General features: G+C 48.9%; 1 protein-coding gene across 3 annotated transcripts in view; it reads right to left on the bottom strand.

The window, feature by feature from the left end:
• The window catches only part of SRGAP3 (SLIT-ROBO Rho GTPase activating protein 3), a gene marked incomplete at both ends in the record, with an annotated part of 249,914 nt that overhangs the window by 53,914 nt on the left and 171,474 nt on the right, over positions 1-24,526 (bottom strand). For all 3 annotated transcript variants that reach the window (XM_079712501.1, XM_079712500.1, XM_079712502.1), the window contains 6 exons: positions 5,759-5,843; positions 10,025-10,222; positions 12,435-12,536; positions 14,077-14,298; positions 16,015-16,143; positions 21,496-21,681. In XM_079712501.1, coding sequence (XP_079568627.1) covers positions 5,759-5,843; positions 10,025-10,222; positions 12,435-12,536; positions 14,077-14,298; positions 16,015-16,143; positions 21,496-21,681 — 922 coding nt within the window. The remainder of the gene's footprint in view (positions 1-5,758; positions 5,844-10,024; positions 10,223-12,434; positions 12,537-14,076; positions 14,299-16,014; positions 16,144-21,495; positions 21,682-24,526) is intronic.

Raw genomic sequence — 24,526 nt, 5'->3', positions numbered from 1 at the left:
ACTTGTGGTTTCTTTGAGGCGTGCTGTCAAAAGAGTACTTGAGAGAAACTGAGGCACTAGACATGATATTTCATTTCATTTTTAAAAAAAGCTTTGTATCTTTTTAGTAAAAATATTCCACTTGGCCCCATATTTCTCACCTGTTTTCAAAATGACCAGATTATCCCCCCAATATAAAATAGCTCTCAGATGACCTAAAAAGGCCATTGAGGCAGGTGTCACCCTACCCTAGCCCCACTCTTAGAAGAGCTTTCTACTGAATGGAAGAGTTAACATGTCCAGGTAGAGGGGAATCATCTGAAGATGCTCAGAAGAGTGAATTAGAAGATTCTGAGCTTTCTTTGGCCTGCTCAATTTTTTCATGTCCCAACTTTGCCCAACGGGCAAGATCTTTATCAAACTAAGTCAGCGCAAATTCTCCCCTTTCCCCTGATGCCCTTAGAATCCACATATAGCTTTATTGTGCAGGGGAGACACAAAAATGACTGAAGATTTGGTTTCAGCTTCAGTTTTTTCAGTAATTCAGTAATTTACTAACTTCAGTTAATAATAATGTATCAATATTTGTTAATTGTGACAAATATACCATATTCGTGTAAAATGAAGATGTTAATAATAGGGGAAATTGGACGTGGAGTATATGGAAACTGTACTATCTTATCTTTGCAACTTTTCTATAAATATAAAACTATTCTAAAACAAAAAGTTTATTAAAATTTAAAAAGCTTTGGAGAACAGTATGGAGGTTCCTTAAAAAACTAAAAATAGAACTACCATATGACCCAGCAATCCCACTACTGGGCATATATCCTGAGAAAACCATAATTCAAAAAGAGTCATGTACCACAATGTTCATTGCAGCTCTATTTACAGTAGCCAGGACATGGAAGTAACCTAAGAGTCCATCGACAGATGAATGGATAAAGAAGATGTGGCACATATATACAATGGAATATTACTCAGCCATAAAAAGAAATGAAATTGAGTTATTTGTAGTGAGGTGGATGGACCTAGAGTCTGTCATACAGAGTGAAGCAAGTCAGAAAGAGAGAAACAAATACCATATGCCGACACACATATATGGAATGTAAAAAAAAGATGGTTCCGATGAACCGAGGGGCAGAACAGGAATAAAGACACAGACGTAGAGAATGGACTTAAGGATACTGGGAGGGGGAAGGGTGAGCTGGGATGAAGTGAGAGGGTGGCATGGATATATATACACTACCAAATGTAAAATAGCTAGCTAGTGGGAAGCAGCCGCATGGCACAGGGAGATCAGCTCGGCGCTCTGTGACCACCTAGAGGGGTGAGATAAAGAGGTTGGGAGGGAGATACGAGAGGGAGGGGATATGGGGCTATACGTATGCATATAGCTGATTCACTTTGTTATACAGTAGAAACTAACACAACTAACACAAGCAATTATACTCCAATAAAGATGTAAAAAAAAAAAAAAGTTCCCCAGAATTGACCAGTCTAACAAGACCCATCCCAGTTATCAAAAGAAGCACAGTGGGCTTTCCTCACTGCTGGCTTATGAGAAAACAGGACTATAGAAATTCTTCTAGATGGCTCTTTCTTAGCCTCCATTATACTTCTGAAGCTGCATTTTCAGTTTTTTGTTGCTCTTCAGCTCAAAAGTCAGAAGAATGAGTCATAAATCACATCTCAAAGCAAGGCGCAGCTGAAGGCTAAATAAACTTGGAAGACCAAATGGGTCAGGAGTTACGCCAACCAAAACTAATTGTTATTATTATTTCATTAAGGCCATTCAGGCAAGGGCAGGAATAAAAGGTTGCATGTGAGAGCACTCACGGAGGAGCTGGAGAGAAGCACTTCCTCATCTGGGATCTTATTTTTTAAAAGAACATCTTGTTTTCTAAATCCAGGGTATCTGATTTCGAAAGTACAAGTAGCCAGCAACTCACATGGACCCACCTTTTGCTACGACTCATGAGCAGCAGCCCCCAATCCCATGACCATAAAAACTGATTCTGCGAGCTGTGGAAGCTGCCCCCATCACACACACACCCAAGCTCCTCTCTAGGACTTTCTGTCTCTCCCCTTTCCCTCTAGTCTTGCTGTTCTTGTTCCTCCGTGTTACCCACACTCCTCCATGGCCCCACTCGCCTGGTCCAATACTGAAATGTCAGGATGGGCAGGAGGTAGAGGGGCGGGACGGGGGAAATGAAGAAAAAGCTCATTGCAACTCCATCTCCCCTACTCTTCCTCTCCATCAATGAGTTTTGACAAACCTAAACACCCATGTCTAACCACCACCCAAAGCAGGATACAGAACATTTCCATCACCAAGAGCTCCCCAGCTCTCACCAGCTAGAACACACAAAACTAGTCTATGGCAATAGAAATCAGATCAGTGGTGCCTTGAGGTGGAGTGTGGGGGCAGCTGACTGCAAAGAGGCACAAGCAAACTTCCGGGTGGTGGTGACAGGTGGATGTATGTGTTTGTCAAAACTGATTTCTACACATAAAATGGGTGCATTTTATGGTATATCCATTATATGTCAACAAAATTGATTGCAAAAATTCCATTGGTATTAGTTTTAAAGTCCTGGCTATTCCTTCAAGCCCTAGTTATTCATCTTCCTTGAAGCCTTTCCAGCTCTCCTGGGCCCACAGCGAAACCTCCCTCTCTGGACTCACAACCCTCAGAGTCTGTACTGTTCGCCTGGCAATTCAGTCAGTATTTCTGTGTGATAGTGTTATCGCTATTTAATTCTTTATGGATTCACGTGTTGTCTCCCAGCTAGAATGTAAGTGCCTTGGGGTTGGGAAATGGTTTCATTTTTCACCAGTTCTTCTAAAGCATGGGGCTCACAAGTGCCAAGCGCCTGCAGAACCTGGCAGCCCCCTTGATAGCTGCTGAGTGGACAGGAATTAGGGACTTGTGTGGCCAGGATACAGTCACTAGAATGTGCACCCACAGGGAGAAGAGAGCGAGCCAGGGAAGGCAAGGACGTGTTGCAGACAGCAAACTCCCACCGGCAGTGACCACCAGCCCCACAGCCCAGCACAACTCTTGTCCTGTCACACTCCTTCCCCAGGACACTCCTGGGAGCTCTCTAGGCCGCTTCAAGCTGTCATTTCGGGATCTACTGGCATCATCATCTTAGAAATTTCCTTCATCTCTCTTGTACTGGCCCCCTGTTCCCCAGACCCCATGTTTTCTTTCCTTTCAGGGGAGCACATCCTTCAGCCAACAGCCCTCTCTACACAGAACACAAGACTATCTCTGAGGTTGCCCAGCAGCTTCTGAAGCCCCAGGTCAGCTCCTCCCCTCAAAGCTGAGCCTCATACCCGGCTCCACGGCCACCAGGACTTGATGTAAACCATCTGTGAACTAAAAATGCCGCCTGCCATATCAGTAAACAAGGGATGTTGCAGGCATCAGCCACTACAGCCACTCCCAACGGAGAGCCCTGAGGGAACTTGGGATGGAAACATAATGCCCAGGGACTTCCCTGGCAGTCCAGTGGTCGAGAATCCACTTTCCAATGCAGGGGACAGATTCAGCCCCTGGTTGGGGAACTAAGATCCCACATGCCACAGGGCAACTAAGCCAGAGCGCCGCAACTACTGAGCCCGTGCGCGCTCCAGAGCCCACGTGCCACAACTAGAGAGAAGCCCGCGTGCCGCAACAAAGAGCCCGCATGCTGCAATGAAAGATCCCACGTGCCGCAACAAAGATCCTGCGCGCCACAACTAAGACCCAACGTAGCCTAAATAAATAAATAAATAAATAAAACATAATGCCTACCAGTGAATCATCAGATACTGCAGCCACCTGCCCCCCACAACAAACGGTGCACCCTGAGGAAACTCAGGATGAGAAAAGACAGGATACTGGCTCCAGAGAGTTGAGGTGCATATCAAAGGAATGACTGCACTGAGCCCAGACTCTTGCATCTTCCCATATATAGAAAAGTGCCAAATTCCTTAATGTGAGATGTCTGGTTTTCTTTTATTAACAGCAATCTTTAGATGTTCTGACTACCTGGTCTTTGTTGCAAAAACTCCTCTATATCCTGGCTCCCCACCTCGCCTCTTTGGAACAGTGTCTCAAAGTTATCTGAGATACTGTGTCCTGGGCTTAAGTCCTCAATTTTGTCCACTGAATAAAATATAACTCTCAGCTCTTAGCGTGTGCATTTTTGTTTTCAGTTGACACATCCTTGACCTTGGATGGTTTCTAGTTCACGTTCTGGTGACCTTTCCATTCAACGTTCATTCAGTGGCTACTGAGTGCCTGATATGAGCCAGGCACTGTTCTAGACACTAGATAAAGTGGTGGACAAAATAAGCAAGGAAGTCCCTACTCTGGTTGAAGATATGATGCTCTTGGGGGTGGGGGTGTGACCAACGACAATAAGCAGGTGAACAAATAGTATATAGGAGGATTTCACATGGTGATGAGTGAGATGAGGAGAATCAAACAGAAAGAGTGTTGGGACAGAGGTGGTGATTCCTTGAGGTTGGGTGGCAGGAGGGTCTCAGGAGGAAGTGACATCTGTGCTGACAGCTGAAGGATAGGGAGCCATCCACACAGAGACATGGGGTAAGGGCATTCCAGGCAGTGGGAACAGCAGATGCAAAGGCCCTGAGGCAGGAATAAGTTGGATGAGCTTTTTTTTTTTTAACATCTTTATTGGAGTATAATTGCTTTACAATGGTGTGTTAGTTTCTGCTTTATAACAAAGTGAATCAGCTATACATATACAAGTATCCCCATATCTCCTCCCTCTTGCATCTCCCTCCTTCCCATCCTCCCTATCCCACCCCTCTAGGTGGTCACAAAGCACCGAGCAGATCTCCCTGTGCTATGCGGCTGCTTCCCACTAGCTATCTATTTTACATTTGGTAGTGTATATATGTCCATGCCACTCTCTCACTTTGTCCCAGCTTACCCTTCCCCCTCCCCATGTCCTCAAGTCCATTCTCTAGTAGGTCTGCGTCTTTATTCCTGTCTTGTCCCTAGGTTATTCACGACCACTTTTTTTTTTTTTTAGATTCCATATATATGTGTTAGCATACGGCATTTTTTTTCTCTTTCTGACTTACTTCACTCTGTATGACAGACTCTAGGTCCATCCACCTCACTACAAATAACTCAATTTCGTTTCTTAGATGAGCTTTGATGTGCAGAAAGGAGCTCAGTGCCACTGGAGCACAGTAGGGAAGTGGAGGATGGGTAGATGAGGTCAGGGAGGCAGGTGGAGGTCAAGTGACCTTGGGCCTCGTGTGCCATGGGAGCAGTTGGGATTTTATCCCACCCATCGTTGGAAGCCTTTGGGGAGCTTTAAGTCTAGTCCCCAGGTCTCCCAAGGACCAAACTCTGCTTTACACATATGCATTTTTCTTCTTGGACCTACAATCCTGGCCAGGCACTCCAGTAGTATTCTTGGCAAACAGAATCTGCTAAAAAGCAACAGTGCAGATGCTTGTTCCCTGAATCGTACCCCCTACCTACTGGGGACCCACATCACTTTATCTGGAACCCTCCTCCACAACCCAAACTAAGAGTTGTGTTTGCCCCATAGTTTCTGCAGCCAGACTGGACCCCCTCAGCATCTGTACCAGAGCTATTTTCCCAGACTGCTCATCCCAGTAGGTGGCTCCGGGACCAGGCCTCATTCCACCAAGGGCCCGGGATCTCCATGTGAAACAGCTCAAGGGGCCACAACACAACCCAGCGGGGAAGACAGCCCCCCTTGCCAGCCTCTGCCACCTGACTCACCTTCGCCCAGAGTCTGCTTGAGTAAGTCATGCTTGGCCTGTAGCTTAGTGATGAGGTTACTGCCGTTCACATATTCTTTAAATTTCTGTAAGACACAAGGCACAAGGACATTACAGATCGCAGGGCCAAGTCCTGCCATTCCTGCTTCCATAATGGACCTCCAGGGCGGGAGGCCACCCTCAAGGCCCCAGGCACGGGGAAAGGGGTTTCTGCGTCGGCTCCATCAGATCCCCAGCTCTCCCAAGCGTGGCTGTCCAGTCCTATGAGGCATTTCAGGTCAGTTTGGGAACACAGAGAAAGCTTGGGGGATGGGCGCAGTGAAAGGTGCTTCTGTCAGGTGAGGACTGCAGGAGCCTGGGCAGTGGGCTTCTTTAGCCATCAAAGTTCCTCCGTGCTTCTGGGCCAAGAGCATGCAGCTGAGACAAGAGAATGTTATCTGATCTGTCAGAGGGGAGCCTCAGAACATGTCTTCTTTTATCTGGCTGCACTCTGAAGGAGGAAGGGCATTGCAGGCCCCTGGAGACGTTCCTATTAAAATAACCTGAACTGCATTTGGGGATATGATTTTCTTCTTTTTACAGATGAGAAAGGTGAGGCTGGCACAAGAAATGATTTGCCCTAGGACCCCAGGCTGCCTCTAGTTCTGGGGCCTGGCCAAGCACAACGCACTTGGAAACAGTGCCAGGAACGGGGCACCCGGAACAGAAACACATCTACCTGCCCCCAGTTCAGCCTGGCCTCAGCCATGCCTCTACACAACTACCAGCTTCCCTCAGCCCTGCCCACCCCACGTCGCCCAGTCACAGGCCGGGAGCCCTCTCTGCTGGACCATGAGCCACTGTAGGCACCGTCCATGCAGGTTCCTTTCTGGATCCTCGGCGCCTACAGTTGTGCCAGGCATATAGTAGGTGCTGAGAAATTCAGCTGAAATCTCTGACCTGGTGGGACTGACACAGCAGAGTAGGAGAGAGACAATAAACTAACAAAAACGTAAGTAAAATACACAATTGGTCAATGGTGGTGAACGCTAGGGATGGAAACAAGGCAGGAATGAGGAACTGGGAGAGAGGGCAGACCTCACTGCGAAGTTGCCATTTCAGCCCCGGCCTGAAGGAGGTGAGGAAGGGAGCCATGTGGGTGCACATGGGAGGGAAGGGTCTAAGCAGAGGGGGACGCAATTACAAAGGCCCTGAGAATGAAGGCACAGGGACAGATGTGATTGCCCCAAATCTGCCAGCTAGTTTCTCACCAAACAATCCATTCGATTCCCCAGCCAGAAGACTCAGAAAGGGCACAGCGGAGCAAAGAAGTGCGCCTCAGCAGCTCAGGACAGCTGGAACGTCACCATCTTCCCGCTGAAGACAGGTGTGGGGAAAGGCCCACGGGGAGGGGGCTGACATGTGCCCGGATAAGACTGAGGTCACCGCACCCTGGCCCCACCCTGCTGGGTTTCTGGGGCTTGTGGCGTCCTGTCTCCTTGGCCGTGGTCCTTCTTAGCTCCTAGGGCCTTGTCCCGTGGTTGCTAACAGTCACTCCCCCTTGTATCTGTAGATGGTTTTCAAACATGTACATTTGGTCCTCACTGCAGTCTCAGATGACAAATGGTGGAAGCACCACCATTCCCATTCTACCCAGAAGGAGAAAGAGCTCAGAGCTGCGGTCACTCAGTGTGCGATCTTGGCCGGATTTCTGAACATTTCTGGGCCTCATGCCCTCCTCAAGGTAAAATGAGTAGACTCATGGTGCTTCTCCAAGTGTGGTGCAGGGACCAGTGGCCTCCTACCCAGCTGGGGAGAGTGTCCACTTGCATATTCCTGCTCTGGGAGACTGTGAGTCTAACCCCAGGAGGACACCACAGAGACCCAGAAGTGCTCACGTTTCCAGGGTGCCACCTCAGGGAGGGTGGTAGTCTGGGAACCTACATTTTCAACAAGCTTCCTACATGATTCAAAAGCACACTTCGGTTTGATAACTACTCACCTAGAGGCTCTCTCTGGATGCTTCCAGTAATATAGCCCTCTGATTTTATCACCCTGTGTTTAAGAATTCACCATAAAAAGCAGACCTGTGGTATAAGTAGGTATTCTCTCCATCCTGCCTCACTGTCCCAAGACAGGTGAAGCTCCAATCCCAAACTTGTAACTCATGCTCTGGTGGGTTAGTGCAAATTACACCTGGTTAGTGCAAATTACACACTGGGGCTCTAGGGCTTGGGGATCCTGGCTACTTCTTCCAAGCTTCACCCAGGCTTCACATGTGACCCATGAAGAAAAGAATGCCATTGAATCGTATTAATGTTTGCTTTAAAAGGAGTGTTATGTCCTCAAAATACCTAAATAATGTCACAACATCACATCATGAGGTGTACTAGCCAACCAGGTTGATAACTTGAATATTCAGATCAAAATATAACATCCATGACCCCCATCATGGATGCTGTCTTTTAATTTCAAGCAGGCTGAACCCCCTTCTTTGCTTCTGCTGCCTAAGTGACAATACTCATCCACACTCCTCACTTATCTTTGTAACCCATAAATTCTCCACAAACACAGTAGGCCCCTCGTGGAAGTGGTGAGCCCCCGAAACTGGCATGGGCTGATTCACATAGTATTCACATAGTATGTGCTAAATAAATACTTGAATGAATAAATGAGTGAATCGGTTCTTTCTTGAAAGCAACAGAGTCAAAGAGTGTTGATGAAGGAAATGCAGTAGGCGTCAACCGTTGGTTTTTGACAGGGATTTGATGAGGCCTAGCATGAAATGGAGTTGGATGTTAGAATTGGGTGGGTTTATGACTGGTTAAATGACCACAATCTAAAAGTGTTGATTAATGGATCAATATTAGCCTAGTGGCATGTTTTGAATAACTCTGTCTTTGGCCTGGGCCCTGAAGTACCAATTAGTTTTTTTTTATTGACAAACTTTAAGGTACAGAAGCCATGCTTACTGAATATGCAGACACAAGGTCTGAAGAGACAGCATATGTGATTGTGATGAGAAGCCGGATCAGGATTGTGACAGTCTGGAACCATGAGCTGAACCCATCAAGAGGAAATCTAAGCGGTGATAAACATCAGACCCACCCAAGACATCACCTACACATCCCACAGGAGGAGGGTGGCCTCGTTTAATGGCAGTACGGTGGGAACAGGGATTTAACTGATACTAGCTTAAAAAAAAAAAAAAAAAAGAATATGATCTTAGGACATACGGAAAGAGAAGCATAGCCCCTAATGTGGAGGGAGGTGAAAGTTTAGCCCTGCTCTGTGCTGGTCACTCCGCTGCTGGGAATCTCACTTTAGAAGAAGCACTGACAAGTGGAACATGTTCCGGAGAGTGTCGCTAGGATGCTGAGGGCACTCAAAACAAAAGCCTAAGAGGCTGGATTGAAAGAAGTAGATATGTTTAGCCTGGAGAAATAAAAACCCAGCTCCCTGCAACCTTGCCAGACTGTCAAGTAGAATTAGCCTCTCTCTGGGTTGCCCCAGAGAACAGAATTAAGATCAATGACCAGAAATCCTAGTGAGGAAGATTTTTGAAGATAACAGAGATACGGGAAAACATCATAATATCTGTAGCCAGCCACAAGCCAAACAAAAGGGTTGTTTGGGGAAGGAGGGAGCTTTTTAATCTGGGGTTGTTCAAGCAGAATCCAAATGACTTTTGGGCAGGGCTAAGGCTGAACAGGATCAAACATCAGATGGAAGATGTAAGGTCCCTTCTAACCTCATTCCATGTTCACTAAATACATGTTGCAGTAAAGCCCCGATGGCTCTCATCCCTGTTCCTCCTTGGCCAAGTGAAATGTAAGTAATCTGGGATTCTACATGAAGGGCTGGCAACTCACCAGCAATTTGCAAAGATCACTCAGGGTGTTGTTTGCAGAGTCCATGCCCAAATTTGACACAACTTGACATGACAACCATACACTAAACTTGGGGGTTGTTACTTGGGGCGTGCGCCTGGCTCTGTTAGCCCTTTTTCCTCTCACCCTACTGAACACAACTCTCTCTGTATTTTTTCTAGAACAGGAAAATCACAATAACCGTCAATCCAAGATCAAGGCCGGTGCTACCCACTGGTAGCTCACTTCCTGCATTTCACAAAGCCACGCCAGGCAATTTAACCTGAAAAGCACGCTGGAAGACCTGTAGGCCTAACTGACCCACGTGGTTCCTCTGGCTCCCAGTAGTTTGGGCCGCTCCCCAAAATCACTGCTGGTGGGGTGGCAGACAGAGGGTCCTGGGCCAGGACGCCACTTACTGTAAAATAAAACATTTCTGTCTCCTGCTGGTTGGCTCTCCTCTTGGCGATGTTGACCTTGCTCATGTAGGTCTCGGAGGCGGCTGACTTCACAGACTCCGTGGACCGGCTGTGTTGGAAGGCGTCGGAGACGTCGAAGTCCTCCACAGTCAGCATGTCCTGCAAGGTCTGCATGGTGGCGTCCAGGGTTTTTCTAACCTGGGGAAACACAAAAAATCCTTCAGGTTGACAAAAATCCTTCAGCCTCAGAATGCCTTTGACACCTCAAAGTCCTTTCCCAACCGTTCCTTGATTTCTTCCACATAAAGCATCAGGAGGCAGGCAGGACAAAGATGCTCATTTCCTTTACAGTGATGTGGAAAGTAAGGCCAGCAGCTGGCTGGGGGAAGAAGCCAGGTGGCCTAATGTAAAGTCATGTCATGGGACTGCTTCTGCTGGAGACAACGTTGGAGACTGTTGTGACCAACAAGGAACTTGGGTTTTGAGGTTTGTGTTTCTTTATGGTTATAAAACCCCAAACCAGCTCCTCCTGGGACGCAGGTCCCTGAGGAGGAGCAATGCTAGAAACGCTCCCCGTTTCCTTCACCCAGAGAAGGGAGGGGACACAGTCTGGATAAGGGCAGCGCTGTCCTCAGTGAGTGAACTCCTCCGCTGTCGGCCACTGAGTCCACGCAAGCCTGACTGAGAAAAAACAGCCTTGAGGAAGATAGACCTAAGACACACGCAGTGTGCTCGGTCCTCCAGGACTCCGATTCCTCTCCTGGGACCAAGCGGGACCCCGGAGGCTCCACACGCAGGGCCCCGGCCTCCCCACAGCCCTTCACTGAACTGTGCCTAAAGGGCGCACTGGAACTTGGATGGAGGGTCGTTCCAAACACAGTCCTGGGAGAACTGCGTCCACATTCGCTGCACAGTGATTGCTGCTCAAAGCCTCTCTTGTCACTCAGATCTCAACTTAAAAGTCGCCTCCTGGTGACATCAGGCCTCCCCCCGCCCACCCCCGCCCACCATCCTTAACTTAGTGTCTGATATTCTGTGTACGTATTCATTTATGGGTTCGTTCGCTTTTGTGTTTTACCACCTGTCTTTTCTCACTAGAACATAAACTCCGTGAGAGGAGGTACTATATTGTCTCATCCACTCACTTAACTCTGCACAATGTTTAGTGCATAGTATGTGCTAAATAAATACTTGAATGAATAAATGAGTGAATCGGTTCTTTCTAACATAGCCTCACAGAAGCTCAGGTTCAAAACTGAGCATTTCCATGGCCATGAACAGCCTACCCAGAGGAGCATGTGCTTCACCCTCCTTTCCGTGGCCCCAATTTCCAATTTAAATTCCATTAACATTATTATCCATATACAGCATATACCGTTCCATGTCAACAGTTTAAAACGCTTCAGGGGAAGATGTAGGGCATAAATAAAGAAAGAAATCACTCTGGCCGTATCCTCTCTCTTCTCAGGCTTGAGAAACAAAGATATAATTTGTCTCCACATAACCTCCCCCAGGGACTGCTTTGATTTGTTCATCCTTAGCTACACTCTGGCTCACGTTCGTCCTGGCTACGTCCTTTTTGAAGACACAAAGCAATCTGCCCTCTCTGCCTAGAACAGCCCTCTTGAGGTCTGAAGACAGGGACCACGGCTCCCCATCTCCAGCTGCAACTGCACTTCTCGAGGATGGACCTGCCCATGATCTCGGGTGACACTCCCATGTCCTGGTGTCCTCCAATTGGGTGATGTCCTCCCTGGGTGGGGGCATCCCAGCTGGAACAGGAGGTCTCCCATGTGGCCTCATCAGTGCACATCAGAATGGAGCCACTCCAGCTGGTACTTCCATTTGTGCCCACCTGGCGGAAGTCCTGAGCCACCAGCTGCAAGGGAGGTGTGCTGGCCACGGTGAGACAGAAGCTCTCTGGAGCTCAGAATCTATGACATGTTTAGTGTGCCCTGGGTTATTTCATTGTGTAATTTAAAATACCTACTATATTTCTGATGATAAAAATAACATAAGCTCACTGCAGAAAATAGAGAAAAGCACAGAGAGGAAAACAGAAATCACCTATACTCCTGCAACCCAGACAAAACCACTATCAACATTCAAAGTATTTCCTTCCAGTCTTTTTTTCTATGCCCGTGAATATGCACAGAAACGTGCACACATACTTCAGTTTATCCTGGTTAGGACAGTACTGAACATAGAGTTCTACTTCCTCTTTGCTTTTCTTTAACATCTTGTGAGCATTCCCCATGCCATCAAAGATTCTTGGTGTAGGTGGTTCTGACAGTTGTGCATCTTACAGATGAACCCTGATTTCTTATGTGTTCCATGGCAAGAGTGGACTCTGCAGGACCAGTCAGGCCTTGGTAAAGAAATCCCTCACAGGGCCGAGGGGCTCACTCACCTCCTCGTTCTCGATCTTGAGAGTGGCCAGTCTGGACTGCAGCTGGTGGTACCGCATGAGCAGTTCCGTCTGGACGGGCTGCTGAGCACTGACCTGGCACACCTGCAGAAATGACAGCCACCACCTGCGGTTGACCCGGGCCCTCACCACCTGTGCGCAGCTGGGGCCGGCCTATCATTAACATCCCCATCGACAGCTGCGGAAACAGGCCTGGAAAGGTTAAGTGACCTGCCCAAGGTCACACAGCTTGTACCCAGTGACACCAGAGCCAGCCGGGAGCCAGGGGCCACCCTCTCACGCTCTCGGTTGTGGTCTACATTTGTGCAGCACGTGATGGTTTGCTACTCAGAGCTTGGACATAATCTCATTAAGTGAGACTAATTGGTTAATTTCCAGGCAGGAAGTGGTGGTAAGGAAGCAACTGCCTAAGAGAAACCAGTGAAAAGAACAAAGGATGGGAAACAGTTAGCGGAGTGGCCCAGCGGGAAGATGCTCGAGTGAGAGGTAGGCTTGGGGCAGCGGCCTTCTCACAGGGGCGGCTGAGAGGAGGGGAGAAGAGAGGAAGATAGGAGAGCGATACTGTTCGCCTACACCCATTCCCACCAGGGCTCTCACTACCTGTGGGCTGGGCTGCCTGCCGTAACTTGGCTGAGCTCATAAGGGACAGCAGGTCTCTGTTCTTTACCACTAACTGGGCAACCCAACCCTGCAGTCACCAGATGATGAGCCAAAGGGCTGGCATGAGGGCACAGGGATGGGGCAGGAGCTGTGGGGAAGCCCGGCAGAAGGCATCTCTTGCAAATGAAGAAAGTGGGCAGAGCCACTGGAGGGTCCAGCAAATGCCATCGTTAAAGGCGCCTCCTGGTCCTTCCCTGCTAAGCAGGTGCAGCGACAGCCCAGCTGAGCTCCCACTGGGATCCAGAGGCTGGCTGGGTCCCCCTGACTCTCGTGTGCCTGTGGGGAGGGAACGGGGCCACTAGGAGAAAGTTCTGGGCACATGTCCCTGGGGTAGAGATGGTGGAGACGGGGAGGCAGACATGACACCTGGTGGCTGTCTCCGTTGGTTCCAGGGACTGGGGCCTGAGCCCTGGAGAGAGGAATGACATGGAAAAGCTCAAGGAGCTATTTTCATAAGAAGTTGTGTGAAACTCAGGTAACTAGTGTGCTGCTTAGGGGCTAGTGAAGAGCGCCTTCTCCCATTTTTTTTTTCCAGAACATAATGAGGATGTCAGCAGCGCAAGCCCTGAAGAAAACTGGGTTGGCTGGTACTCCAAGGGCTCCCAGCACTGGAGCACAGGTCCGAGTGGCTCTGCTGAGGCCCCGCCTTCGGTGATTCGAGGCTATCCATCCGAGGGGAGAACGTGAGATGATTGTCTGTGTGCAGATGCGGGACTCCCTTGGGGTCTTCTAGACATAGCTGCGAGGGATTTCATGGGAAGCTATGGTCTCCCAATTCTGCAGGTAGGGGACTTGAGCCACCAAGATTAAGGTATTCGTGGTAAACTCCTCAGCTGGGGAAGCCCATGCACCAAGAACTTGACCCCAGGTCTCTCAGCTGACCTTCTCCTCCCACCAATGCTCTGGGAGCCCAGGGGAGACAGACGGAAGCAACCTCAAGCATGGGCTCCTGGGAGAAGCCTACCTCGTCCCCCATGTGGGGCTGGAACTCAAACTTGAGGGGGGGACAGAAGACCTGGTTGCACATGTCCATGACTGTGTGCTTGTCACTTCGGGAATCCAGGTTGTCCACCGCGTTCTCGATGACGTCCAGCCCCTCGTGGCGAGAGGTCTCCAGGTTGTACTCGGCTGAGAGGTAGGTCCGGAAGGTGCGGGCCAGGCTGGCGTGAAAGCCCAAATCGCAGCACTTGGAGAGAAGCACACACAGAAGGTGCAGGTGAGGGTGGTGACATGGAGGTGGGTCCGTCACAGTGACTAACGATTACCTCCTATTCCACGGTCAAATCTTTCATGCTGGAGGCTCTCATGCACTTTGGAATCTTACGACACAAGTCATGGCAAAACCCTCAGAGGGAGCAGGAGACTGAGATCCGGGCAATGGCAGTGCTCCTCGCAGCTCCCCAAACTCACTGCCTTCTTTCTCATCTCCAGGCCTTCACACACGCATCCCCTCTGCCTGAAGACTTTTCCTCTCTCCTCCTGCCTAAATACTCTTCCTTTGGTTTCAGTTTAGAGGTCACTTCCTCCAGGAAGCCTTCCTTGATGTTCTCCCCACTCAGAGTTCACACCAGGTGTCCCTCATCCAGGTGTCCACAACTCCCTCCACCTCTCTCACGGTAACACCCACTGCTTGGCATTGCATTTGCCTTTAATGCATCAGGGTTATGCAGGCTGAGCTCCCTGAGGACAGACCCACTGGCTCTTATCCACCGTTGTACCTCAAGATCTAGAGCTAGGGGCTTCCCTGGTGGCGCAGTGGTTGAGAGTCCGCCTGCCGATGCAGGGGACACGGGTTCGTGCCCCGGTCTGGGAGGATCCCACATGCCGCGGAGTGGCTGGGCCCATGAGCCATGGCCGCCGAGCCTGAGTGCCCGGAGCCTGTGCTCCGCAACGGGAGAGGCCACAACAGAGAGGCCCGCGTACCACAAAAAAAAAAAAAAAAAAAGATCTAGAGCTAGTAGGCATTCAATAAAAATTTGGTAAATAAAAAGATGAAAGGGTTGTGTGAAAAAGAAAGCTGAAAGGTAGGAAAGAGGAGGGGTCTGGCCCCCGGGGAATTGGAAGGCAGTGCCAGGCAGCTCCCTCTCCTGGGGGTGGTGATAATGGCGATAATGGGTCCCCTCTGCAGCCAAGGGAAGAGCAGTGACCCTCTGACTTCCTGACGGGATACACCAAGGCCAGAGGAAAAGGACGCACCCACCCTCAAGGAAGCCTGACCGAGCATCTGTTGGGCCGGATCCCTGTCTGCATGAAGACATGCGAAGCAGCCCCAGCTCTGTCACAGATGACGCAGGAGCCTCCCCGAAGGCGCCACTCACAGAATTCTTTCCCAAAGCCTCATTGTCCTACCAGTGTGTCCTGCACAGCTGGTGCTCAGGAGTCAGTGTTCCATTTTCCTTTTGCTTAAACTGCCTGATTTCTCCCAACATAACATCCCCAAGTAAAGCTGACCTGTATAATTTTGTCTCATTCATTATTTTCTTCCTTATGTGCGTGTTTGTCTAGTGGACTGGACCCAGGGGTGTTAAACAGATAAGCATCTTTACCACCCTGGGAAGTTCCCCAGGGCATGAACTGTGTACAATCACCCCTGTACCCCCAAACCCAGTAAAAGACCTGGTGTAGAGGAGGGCGCTTGGAAAGTGCACGCTGAATTACAACTGCCCAGCCCAAGTGTGCAAGGGCCACCAGAGGCCCACTCCCACCCATGGAGGTAGAAGCCACAGGGTGATACTCCTCTCCCAGGCCCCAAAGGCTCCCTGTCGTTCCCCTCCATCAGGGCTCCAGGGGCCACTGGCCGCCCCACATGCCAGCTAAGGACAAGGGCCAGCCCTCCCTCAGCTGATGACTCGCACCAGGCAGTGCAGGACCCTGCTCAACCCCAGACTCCCCAGGAGCTCACGTCGATGAGGTCGGAGACATCGTGGATGTAGTATTTGCTTATAGCTGCATTGGTGGCCGCCAGATTCAGCAAGTAGTCGTTCCGGGCCTTGGTGCATTTCAGCTTGTTCTCAGAATACTTTGCCTGCCTCTGGAGGAAGTAAAGAGTGGATGTGAGAGCAGAGCCACTGATGGGAGGGATTTGAGATTTTCTTTAGGGTCACTGCCTGCGATCAGCTCCCCGCACGGCCCTGGAAAGCCTTACTCCATGGGCCAGGTGAGTAAGATCTGGACCCTGTACTCAAAAAGCTCACTTGACACTGCACATGTGCAGCCATCGTCGGCACTGTTGGGTAAGCAGTGGCCTTTTCCGGGGGTCTGCCAGAGCAGAGTGTAACTAGACCTCCGGAGGCCCCTACTCAACACCCCCAGAGGCTGCCCAAACCCGGACGACAGCCTGTGAAGCCCTCGTGACCTGGCTCTTCCTCCACGTTCCTGTCATCTCCTCCTCTGCACGTCCTTTAAGAGGCCAAGTTCATTCCTGCCTCTAGACTCAGACCCATTCCCTCCGGCTGGCAGGCCACCCTTCCAGGTCCCTGCGTGGCCTGCTCCACATCATTCAGGTCCTTAGCCATGGTCACACAGTCGCATGGGCTTCTGACCACACAACCGTGTCTAAAATGTGTCCCCGGCATCTTGACCGCCCCCTCCCCACATTCTGTCCTGCTCTATTTTTCCCATTCATTTAATCTTTGTTCAATTTTTAGTGATTATTTTCATTTTTATTTAATTTTTAAGAGACTTTTTTTAGAGCAGTTTTAGCTTCACAGAAAAATTGAGAGGAAGGTGCTGAGATTTCGTGCACACACCCCTACTCCCATACAAACACCGCATCCCCCCATATCAACACCCCCCTGGCACCAGGTGGTACATTTGTTACAATTGATGGAACTATACTAACACATTGTAGTCACCCAGAGTCCACAGTTTACCTTAGGGTTCAGTCTTGATGTTGTACATTCTGTGAATTTGAACAGATGTATAAGGACATGTATCCATCATTATAGTATCAGAGAAGTTTCCCTGCCCTGAAAATCCTCTGTGCTCTACCTGTCTCCCACCTAACCGCTGTAACCACTGACCTTCTTACTGTTCCATAGTTTTGCCTTTTCTAGAATGTCATATAGTTGGAATTGTACAGTATGTAGCCTTTCCAGATTGGTTTCTTTCACTTTGTAACATGCATTTAAGGTTCCTCCGTGTCTTTTCATGGCTTGACAGCTCATCTCTTTTTTTTTTGTTTTTTGCGGTACGCGGGCCTCTCACCGTTGCGGCCTCTCCCATTGCGGAGCACAGGCTCCAGACGTGCAGGCTCAGTGGCCATGGCTCACAGGCCCAGCCGCTCTGCGGCATGTGGGATCTTCCCGGACCAGGGCACGAACCCGTGTCCCCTGCATCGGCAGGCGGACTCTCAACCACTGCGCCACCAGGGAAGCCCAGCTCATTTCTTTTTTTTTTTTTTTGCTGTACGCGGGCCTCTCACTGCTGTGGCCTCTCCCGTTGCAGAGCACAGGCTCCGGACACACAGGCTCCGCGGCCATGGCTCGCGGGCCCAGCCGCTCCGCGGCATGTGGGATCTTCCGGGATCGGGGCACGAACCCGTGTCCCCTGCATCGGCAGGCGGACTCTCAACCACTGCGCCACCAGGGAAGCCCCTCATTTCTTTTTAGTGCTGAATAACATTCCATTGTCTGGATGGACCACAGTTACTTAGCCACTCACCTACTGAAGGACATCTTGGTTGCTCAATTTTTTTCATAAGTACTTTTCACCAGCCCAAATTACACTTTTTACCTCTTTGATTACTTGATGATTTTCAGGGTCCCCTGCTAGAAAGTAAGCTCTGTGAAGTCAGGGACTTAATGGTCCCTGTTCATGACAGAGCCTACAGCACCCAGAACAGTCCCTGCGTGGGCAGCATGAAATGACTGTCACTGGCTGTCTGGATGTGCGTGGTGGGGAGAGGCGGGGTGGGCAGCCAGAGGTGTGGTCTTGGCTAGGAGCTGGACCGCCTCCCTGGGAAGCTGCTTCTGTTCTGGGCCATCCTGGGCAGGAAGCAGTAAAGAGTCCGTGGGTTGGAGAGCTGTCCCCTTGCCCGCTTCAGACAGATGAGTCCCACTGCTGAGGAGAGAGACAGCTCTCCTTAAAGAAACAGGGCTTCTTCCTACCTAGGCACTCTCAACCTTCCTTCCTCCAGACTGAGTTCTCTAGCTGTTCAATAGAGATGCCCCCATTGTCAGCCTTTTAATTCTCCTCAGACATCTCCTCTGACCTTTCTCCAGGGTTCACTTATTCTGGGAATTTCTAGAAACAAACTTCTGGTTATACACTGTACCAACCACACACCCAACCTCCACAGAGAGTTTTGAAATTCCTGGCCCATTTCCAGGAGGCTACTATAACCATGAGACCATTTTCAGCCCTTCATGGACTCATAAAATTTTATGCCCGGAAAGGATATTTGAAGATATCTTAGTTTAATTCATCCATTTTATAGGCGAGGAAATGAGAATTGAAAAGAAGTTGTTTGTCCAAGAGCCAAATGGCCAGTTAGCATACAACTCTGAACTAAAACTTAGTCTCCAGACCCCACCAACCAGGGCTTTCTCTACCTCTCTACATATCCCCTCTATAGCTACCCCCCTATGTTGTAGCTCTGTAATTCCCTGCCTGGTTACCTTATTTTATTTATTTATTTTTTTTGCTGTACGTGGGCCTCTCACTGTTGTGGCCTCTCCCGTTGCGGAGCACAGGCTCCGGACACGCAGGCCCAGCGGCCATGACTCACGGGCCCAGCCGCTCCGCGGCATGCGGGATCCTCCCGGACCAGGGCACGAACCCATGTCCCCTGCATCGGCAAGCGGACTCCCAACCACCGCGCCACCGGGGAAGCCCCGGTTACCTTATTTTTAAACATTCATTTCTAGTATATTCACAGACATATTGTACAACCATCACCACTATCTAAATCTGGAATATTTTCATCACCCCAAGAGAAACCCTGTACCCATTAGCAGTCACTCTCCATTCTTTTCTGCCACGGCTCCTGGCAACCAATAATCTACTTTCTGTCTCTATGGATTTGTCTACTCTGGACATTTCAAATAAATGGAATTATGTAATATGTGGTCTTTCGTGACAGGTTTCTTTCACTTAGCCTACTGTTTTCAAGGTTCATCCATGCTGTAGTCTGTATTCATTCCTTTTCATGGCTGAATATTCCCTTACAGGGACTCACCATATTTTATTCATCAGTTGACAGACGTTTATTTATTTGGATTGTTTCTACCCTTTGGCTATTAGGCATAATGTTGCTATGAACATTCATGTGCAAATTCTTGTCTGGACACATGTTGAAATTTCTCTTGGGTGGATACCTAGGCGTGGAACTGCTGAGTCATCTGGTAACTCTATGTTTAACATTTTGAGGAACTTCCAGACTATTTTCCAAAGTGGCTGAATCACTTTACATTCCCTCCAGCAATGTATGATGGTTCCAATTTCTCTACGTCCTCACCGACACTTGTGATTATCTGACTTTTTTATCTTAGCCATAATGGTGGGTGTGCAGTGGTATCTCACTGTGGTTTTGATTTGCATTTCCTTAATAACTAATGATGCTGAGCATCTTTTCATGTATTTATTGGCCACTCATATATGTTCTTCAGAGATATGTCTATTCAATTCCTTTGCCCATTTTTTAACTGGGTCTCTGCCTGGTTATTGTGGAGCGTATTTTTCTTTGCCTTTGGAAATTACCCTGAAATTTTATATTTTACTTGCCTTTGGTTACTTTGCCAGCTTACCCAGGTCCTGTTGGATTATGTTCCCACTCAATCTCCTATAATTTTTAAGAGCTGTAGGATCATATAATCATAGAATTAGTCTCATAGAAGCCCAAATAAACATCTGATGCAATGTTTGGCAAATAGAAAGAGCTCAGGAAATGTTTGCTGATTGCCTGGAATGAATGAATGCAGAAAATTCAACAAGAATATCATAGCTTTTTAAGAAGAAAGGGACCTTAGGGCTTCCCTGGTGGCGCAGTGGTTGAGAGTCCGCCTGCCGATGCAGGGGACACGGGTTCGTGCCCCGGTCCGGGAGGATCCCATGTGCCGCGGAGCGGCTGGGCCCCTGAGCCATGGCCGCTTAGCCTGCGCGTCTGGAGCCTGTGCTCCGCAAAGTGAGAGGCCACAACAGTGAGAGGTCCGCGTACCGCAAAAAAAAAAAAAAAAAAAAGAAGAAGAAAGGAACCTTAGAAGTAACCCAATCTAGGATGACAAAAAGCAGCATGCACACTGCCCCTCTAAATTCCTTGGCCAAGACAGACATCATTAATTGATCACAGCACTGTCTTTAACTAAAGCCTCGAGAGGGTTCACAATCCTCAGCATAGGGCTCTGGGCAGCCACTATCAATTGATCAGAGTTGACATGAGAAAGGAGATTTGTTTGCCATCACTGTCAACTTTTAAAATTGAAGGTCAGGGACTTCCCCGGTGGCGCAGTGGTTAAGAATCCGCCTGCCAATGCAGAGGACATGGGTTCGAGCCCTGGTCCGGGAAGATCCCACATGCCGCGGAGCAACTAAGCCCGTGTGCCCCAACCACTGAGCCTGCGCTCTAGAGCCCGCAAGCCACAACTACTGAGCCCGCGTGCTACAACTAGTGAAGCCCGTGTACCTAGAGCCCATGCTCCACAACAAGAGAAGCCACCGCAATGAGAAGCCCATGCACCGCAACGGAGAGCAGCCCCCGCTTGCCGCAACTAGAGAAAGCCCACGCGCGTAGCAACAAACACCCAAAGCAGCCAAAAACAAATAAATTAATTAACTAATTTAAAAGTAAATAAATAAATAAAATAATATTGAAGGTCAGAGAGTTGCTGTACATGTGGCATCTTCAAAACTCAGCCTGACTCCAAAACTAGCACTTTCACCATGCCCTACCAAAGCACTTTCCCAGCACCAACACACAAGGATTCTAACTGGCCCAGCTTTGGCTTGGCGATGGCAATTTCTTCAGAATGGTTCTTTACCTGGTTCCCAGGTGCTGGTTGGTACGCCAGCGCTGTTCCCTCTTGTTGGGACACATGAAGTCCCAATCAGCCCCCCGGCCACTAAACTGACGTCCAGGGCAGGCCCCACCCCCACTAATGCCTGGTGATTCTTGCCAGAATGTGCTCGCTGGGTGAGAGTCTCATCGCAGTTCAGCTGTCTTGCCAGCTGAGTACCTCTCCTGCTGTTGACCCTCGCCTGAGGCCTAACAAGTGTGAGCAGAGGCATGGCCAGCCCTGCCTCCACCACGACACTGACCTCCAAGACAGCAGACACTGGCAGCATTATTCCACCCCTAGTCCCTCAGGGTGCAGAGGGGGAGGCTGAGGCTGTGGGGAGCCTGGCCCTCCCCTTCCTTCCCACCCCGATACCCGGGGCCTTCACTCGCCTTCTCCTTCATCTTCTCAATCTTCTTCACGGAGCTACGGCGCTGGGGCCGGTCCTCGTGCCGGAGCAGGTTCATGCTGAGGTCTCCCGACTTGTTGAACTGCTTCTCCTCCTGCTTCTCGGCCTCCTTCAGCTTGCTTTCCGCACTGATGCTCTCCGCATGGTACATGTGGTAGGTTTTCATGACCTGGAAACACACGAGTGTGGGAAATCAACAGGCTGTTATGGCCCAGCAAGGGTGGCCCTAGCGCTGGCAGCCCCCGTCCAAGTCCTGTGTTCCGGTCAGCTCTGTCCCCGCCCTCTTCCCATGACACGCTCTGAAATCCCACAGCCCTTTACTTCTGCACAAACTGTCTGAGGACTGGAAATGATGATCGTCAGCAGCAGCAGTTTCATCATCATCATCATCAACAACATCATTCAGTGCTTACTAAGTGCCAGGAATGGACCTGTAAAGAGGAAATTTAAAAGGGCCACCACAGGCCCCGGGCATTTGGGGCTCTCAGAGGTGATATGGTGAACATGGCCTTCCTCAGCTGCCCTCTCCAGCCCTGCCAGCCGTGTCTCTTGTGTGCTACTCCCTCCCCACAGGGTCGCTGGAAAAGGCCCTCCTCAGGTACCCGCGGGATCTCCACAGGAACATCCTTCTTACACGCAAATCATTATCTCAGCTGTTTCCTTAAGTAAAATTGGCCTGTAAATGGCTCTGTTCCCCAAAGGAATATTATTGGGTAACCTAACAGATACTCTATGCTCTCAGAAATAAACTCATCCTTGGCTATAAAATGAATTCCTATAAAGAAAGTTGCACTTTGCTACTCTACTTCCACATTAAGAGTTGGATATTGTTATATCAAGGGAATTTTTGAGTCAGAAGGAATCCTATACATCATCTAACCCAACCACCAAATTTTACAAATAGGGAAACTAAGGCCCAGAAGGACAGAGTGACTTATCCAAGATCATACAGTATCCGTGTAGTTTCCAGACTTTACATCCATGTGATCATCCTCACAATCAAGATACAGAACACTCCCATCACACCAAAAACATCCCTCTTGACCCTTTCCAGTCGATCCCCACGCCTTACCCCAGCCACAGGCAATCACCGATTTGCTTTCTGTCACTGTAGATTGTTTTTGTGTGTTCTAGAACTTCATGTACACGGACCCATAGAGTACAAACTCTTTTACACCTACCCTTGATCACTCGGCATAATTTTTCCGAGATTCTCCCATGTTGTTGCATGTATCAGAAGTTATTTTTTACTGCTGAGTAGTACTGCCTTGTATGGTTATACCACACTTTGTTTATCTGTTCATGTGTTGAGCGTTATTGGGGTTGTTTGCAGTTTTTGGCTCTTATGCATAAAGCTGCTAGGAATGTCCATGTACAATTCTTTATGTGGACATATGTTTTCGTTGCTCTTGGGTAAATACCTAGGAGTGGAATGGAGGGTCATATAGTAAGTGTATATCTAACCACATTAAAAATCTGGTCTCAGACTTTTAATTCTATCATATCATACCGGTTCCTTCATTCATTACCATTTGTTCAGCAGATGTGAGTATTTGGGGCAGCCTTAGAGCAAGCTGGGCCAGGCCCATACCAACAGTATTCTATCTCCCAGTCCCCAGCTAGGAGTACACTTCCCTTTGCAATATCAAGTTTATGACCATCTGTCTATGCTAAGAAACACAAGAAATTTCTGGAATTCATGGCTCCCGAGCCTTGTTGGTCCTCTTCTTCTGTTGTTTGGATAATTACAGCAGCTAATGGAGCAGAAGCTTCCGCCTCGGGATGGGATGTGCTTCTGACTAGCCAGGCCCTTTAAGTCAAGGAACTCAGGATGAATTACTGGCCAATGTTATAACCTTAGTCACTGTCATTTAAAGTCCTGTGACGTGAGACTTTTAAACGAGGACTTTCTCTGTGATTCTTACTGTGAAATCACAGCATTGATCTGTTGTTAAGAAAGTCCCCTTTGTCATATGTCAGGAGTCAGTGGGGGCAACATCTATTGTAGAGCATGTCAGGTAAGAATATGGCCTCTGGCCCAAATGTCTGGGCTGAATCCTGATGCTGCCACTTACCAGCTGTGTGACGTTGGGCAAGTCACATAACCTCTCTGACATCTGCTCCCTCATGTATAAAATGGGGATGATAATGGCACCTACCTCATAGGTTTGTCATGAGGACTAAATAAGTTAATTTTTTATAAGGTGCTAAAAGCAATACCAACCACACAGTAAAAGCCATGTAAGCATTAGCTGCTACCATCACCACCACCATCGACATCCCTGATTTGGGCTGAGGGTTTGAAAATCTTGAACTTACTCACTTGACTTCAGGAAAATGCTCACAAACTCTAAAAAACATTAGCTAATGTGAAAAAAAATTATTCTACACCATGTTTCTCCCTCCTTTCATCCTGAAAACCTCCCCACATTTCAAAACAATAAATGAAAAACTGCAATCAACTTTTCTTCTTGGGTCTTGGTGGAAAGACTTCTTCTCTGCATCCCACCCATCTCTGCTCATCTGCAGTTGCCCCAAAGCCTCCAGAGATGCCCTTCTTGCTGATTTCATCCACTCCTTACGCCAATACCACTAAGTTTCTTTCTAAACAACTCAATGGACCAGAAAGTGTGTTGGATCAATGTGTTCTCGACATCTAGTGGCCAAAGGGGATGACTGCAGGTTTACAGATAACCGAAGCAGTTGCCTGCTTTCAACCATCTTTAAAGCCATGGCTCCTGGAACATAGCGCAGCTCAGAGTCGGGAAGCCGGCTGAAGGCTGTCTCCGGGCCTCTCTCCCATTCTTGAACCTTCCCTCTACACCTCCACACTCACAGGCACCACTGCTTTCTTTGCTCCTCCCCCTCTATGTGATCCACTTGGTAATTCCTGATCCCAAGAATAATGGTGAACTTCATCACCCGGTGTCACTTACGTCAGACAGCTGCCACGAAAGAGTTTACCTAGGGACCTCTCTGAAGTGAGTCTAACTATTTATGCCCAGAATCCTCTA

This window comes from Hyperoodon ampullatus (genome assembly GCF_949752795.1).
Source record: "Hyperoodon ampullatus genome assembly, chromosome: 10".
In the NCBI taxonomy this organism is placed as follows: domain Eukaryota; kingdom Metazoa; phylum Chordata; class Mammalia; order Artiodactyla; family Ziphiidae; genus Hyperoodon; species Hyperoodon ampullatus.
The sequence above is the reverse complement of the archived record's forward strand: the minus strand, read 5'-3'. Positions and strand labels throughout refer to the sequence as shown.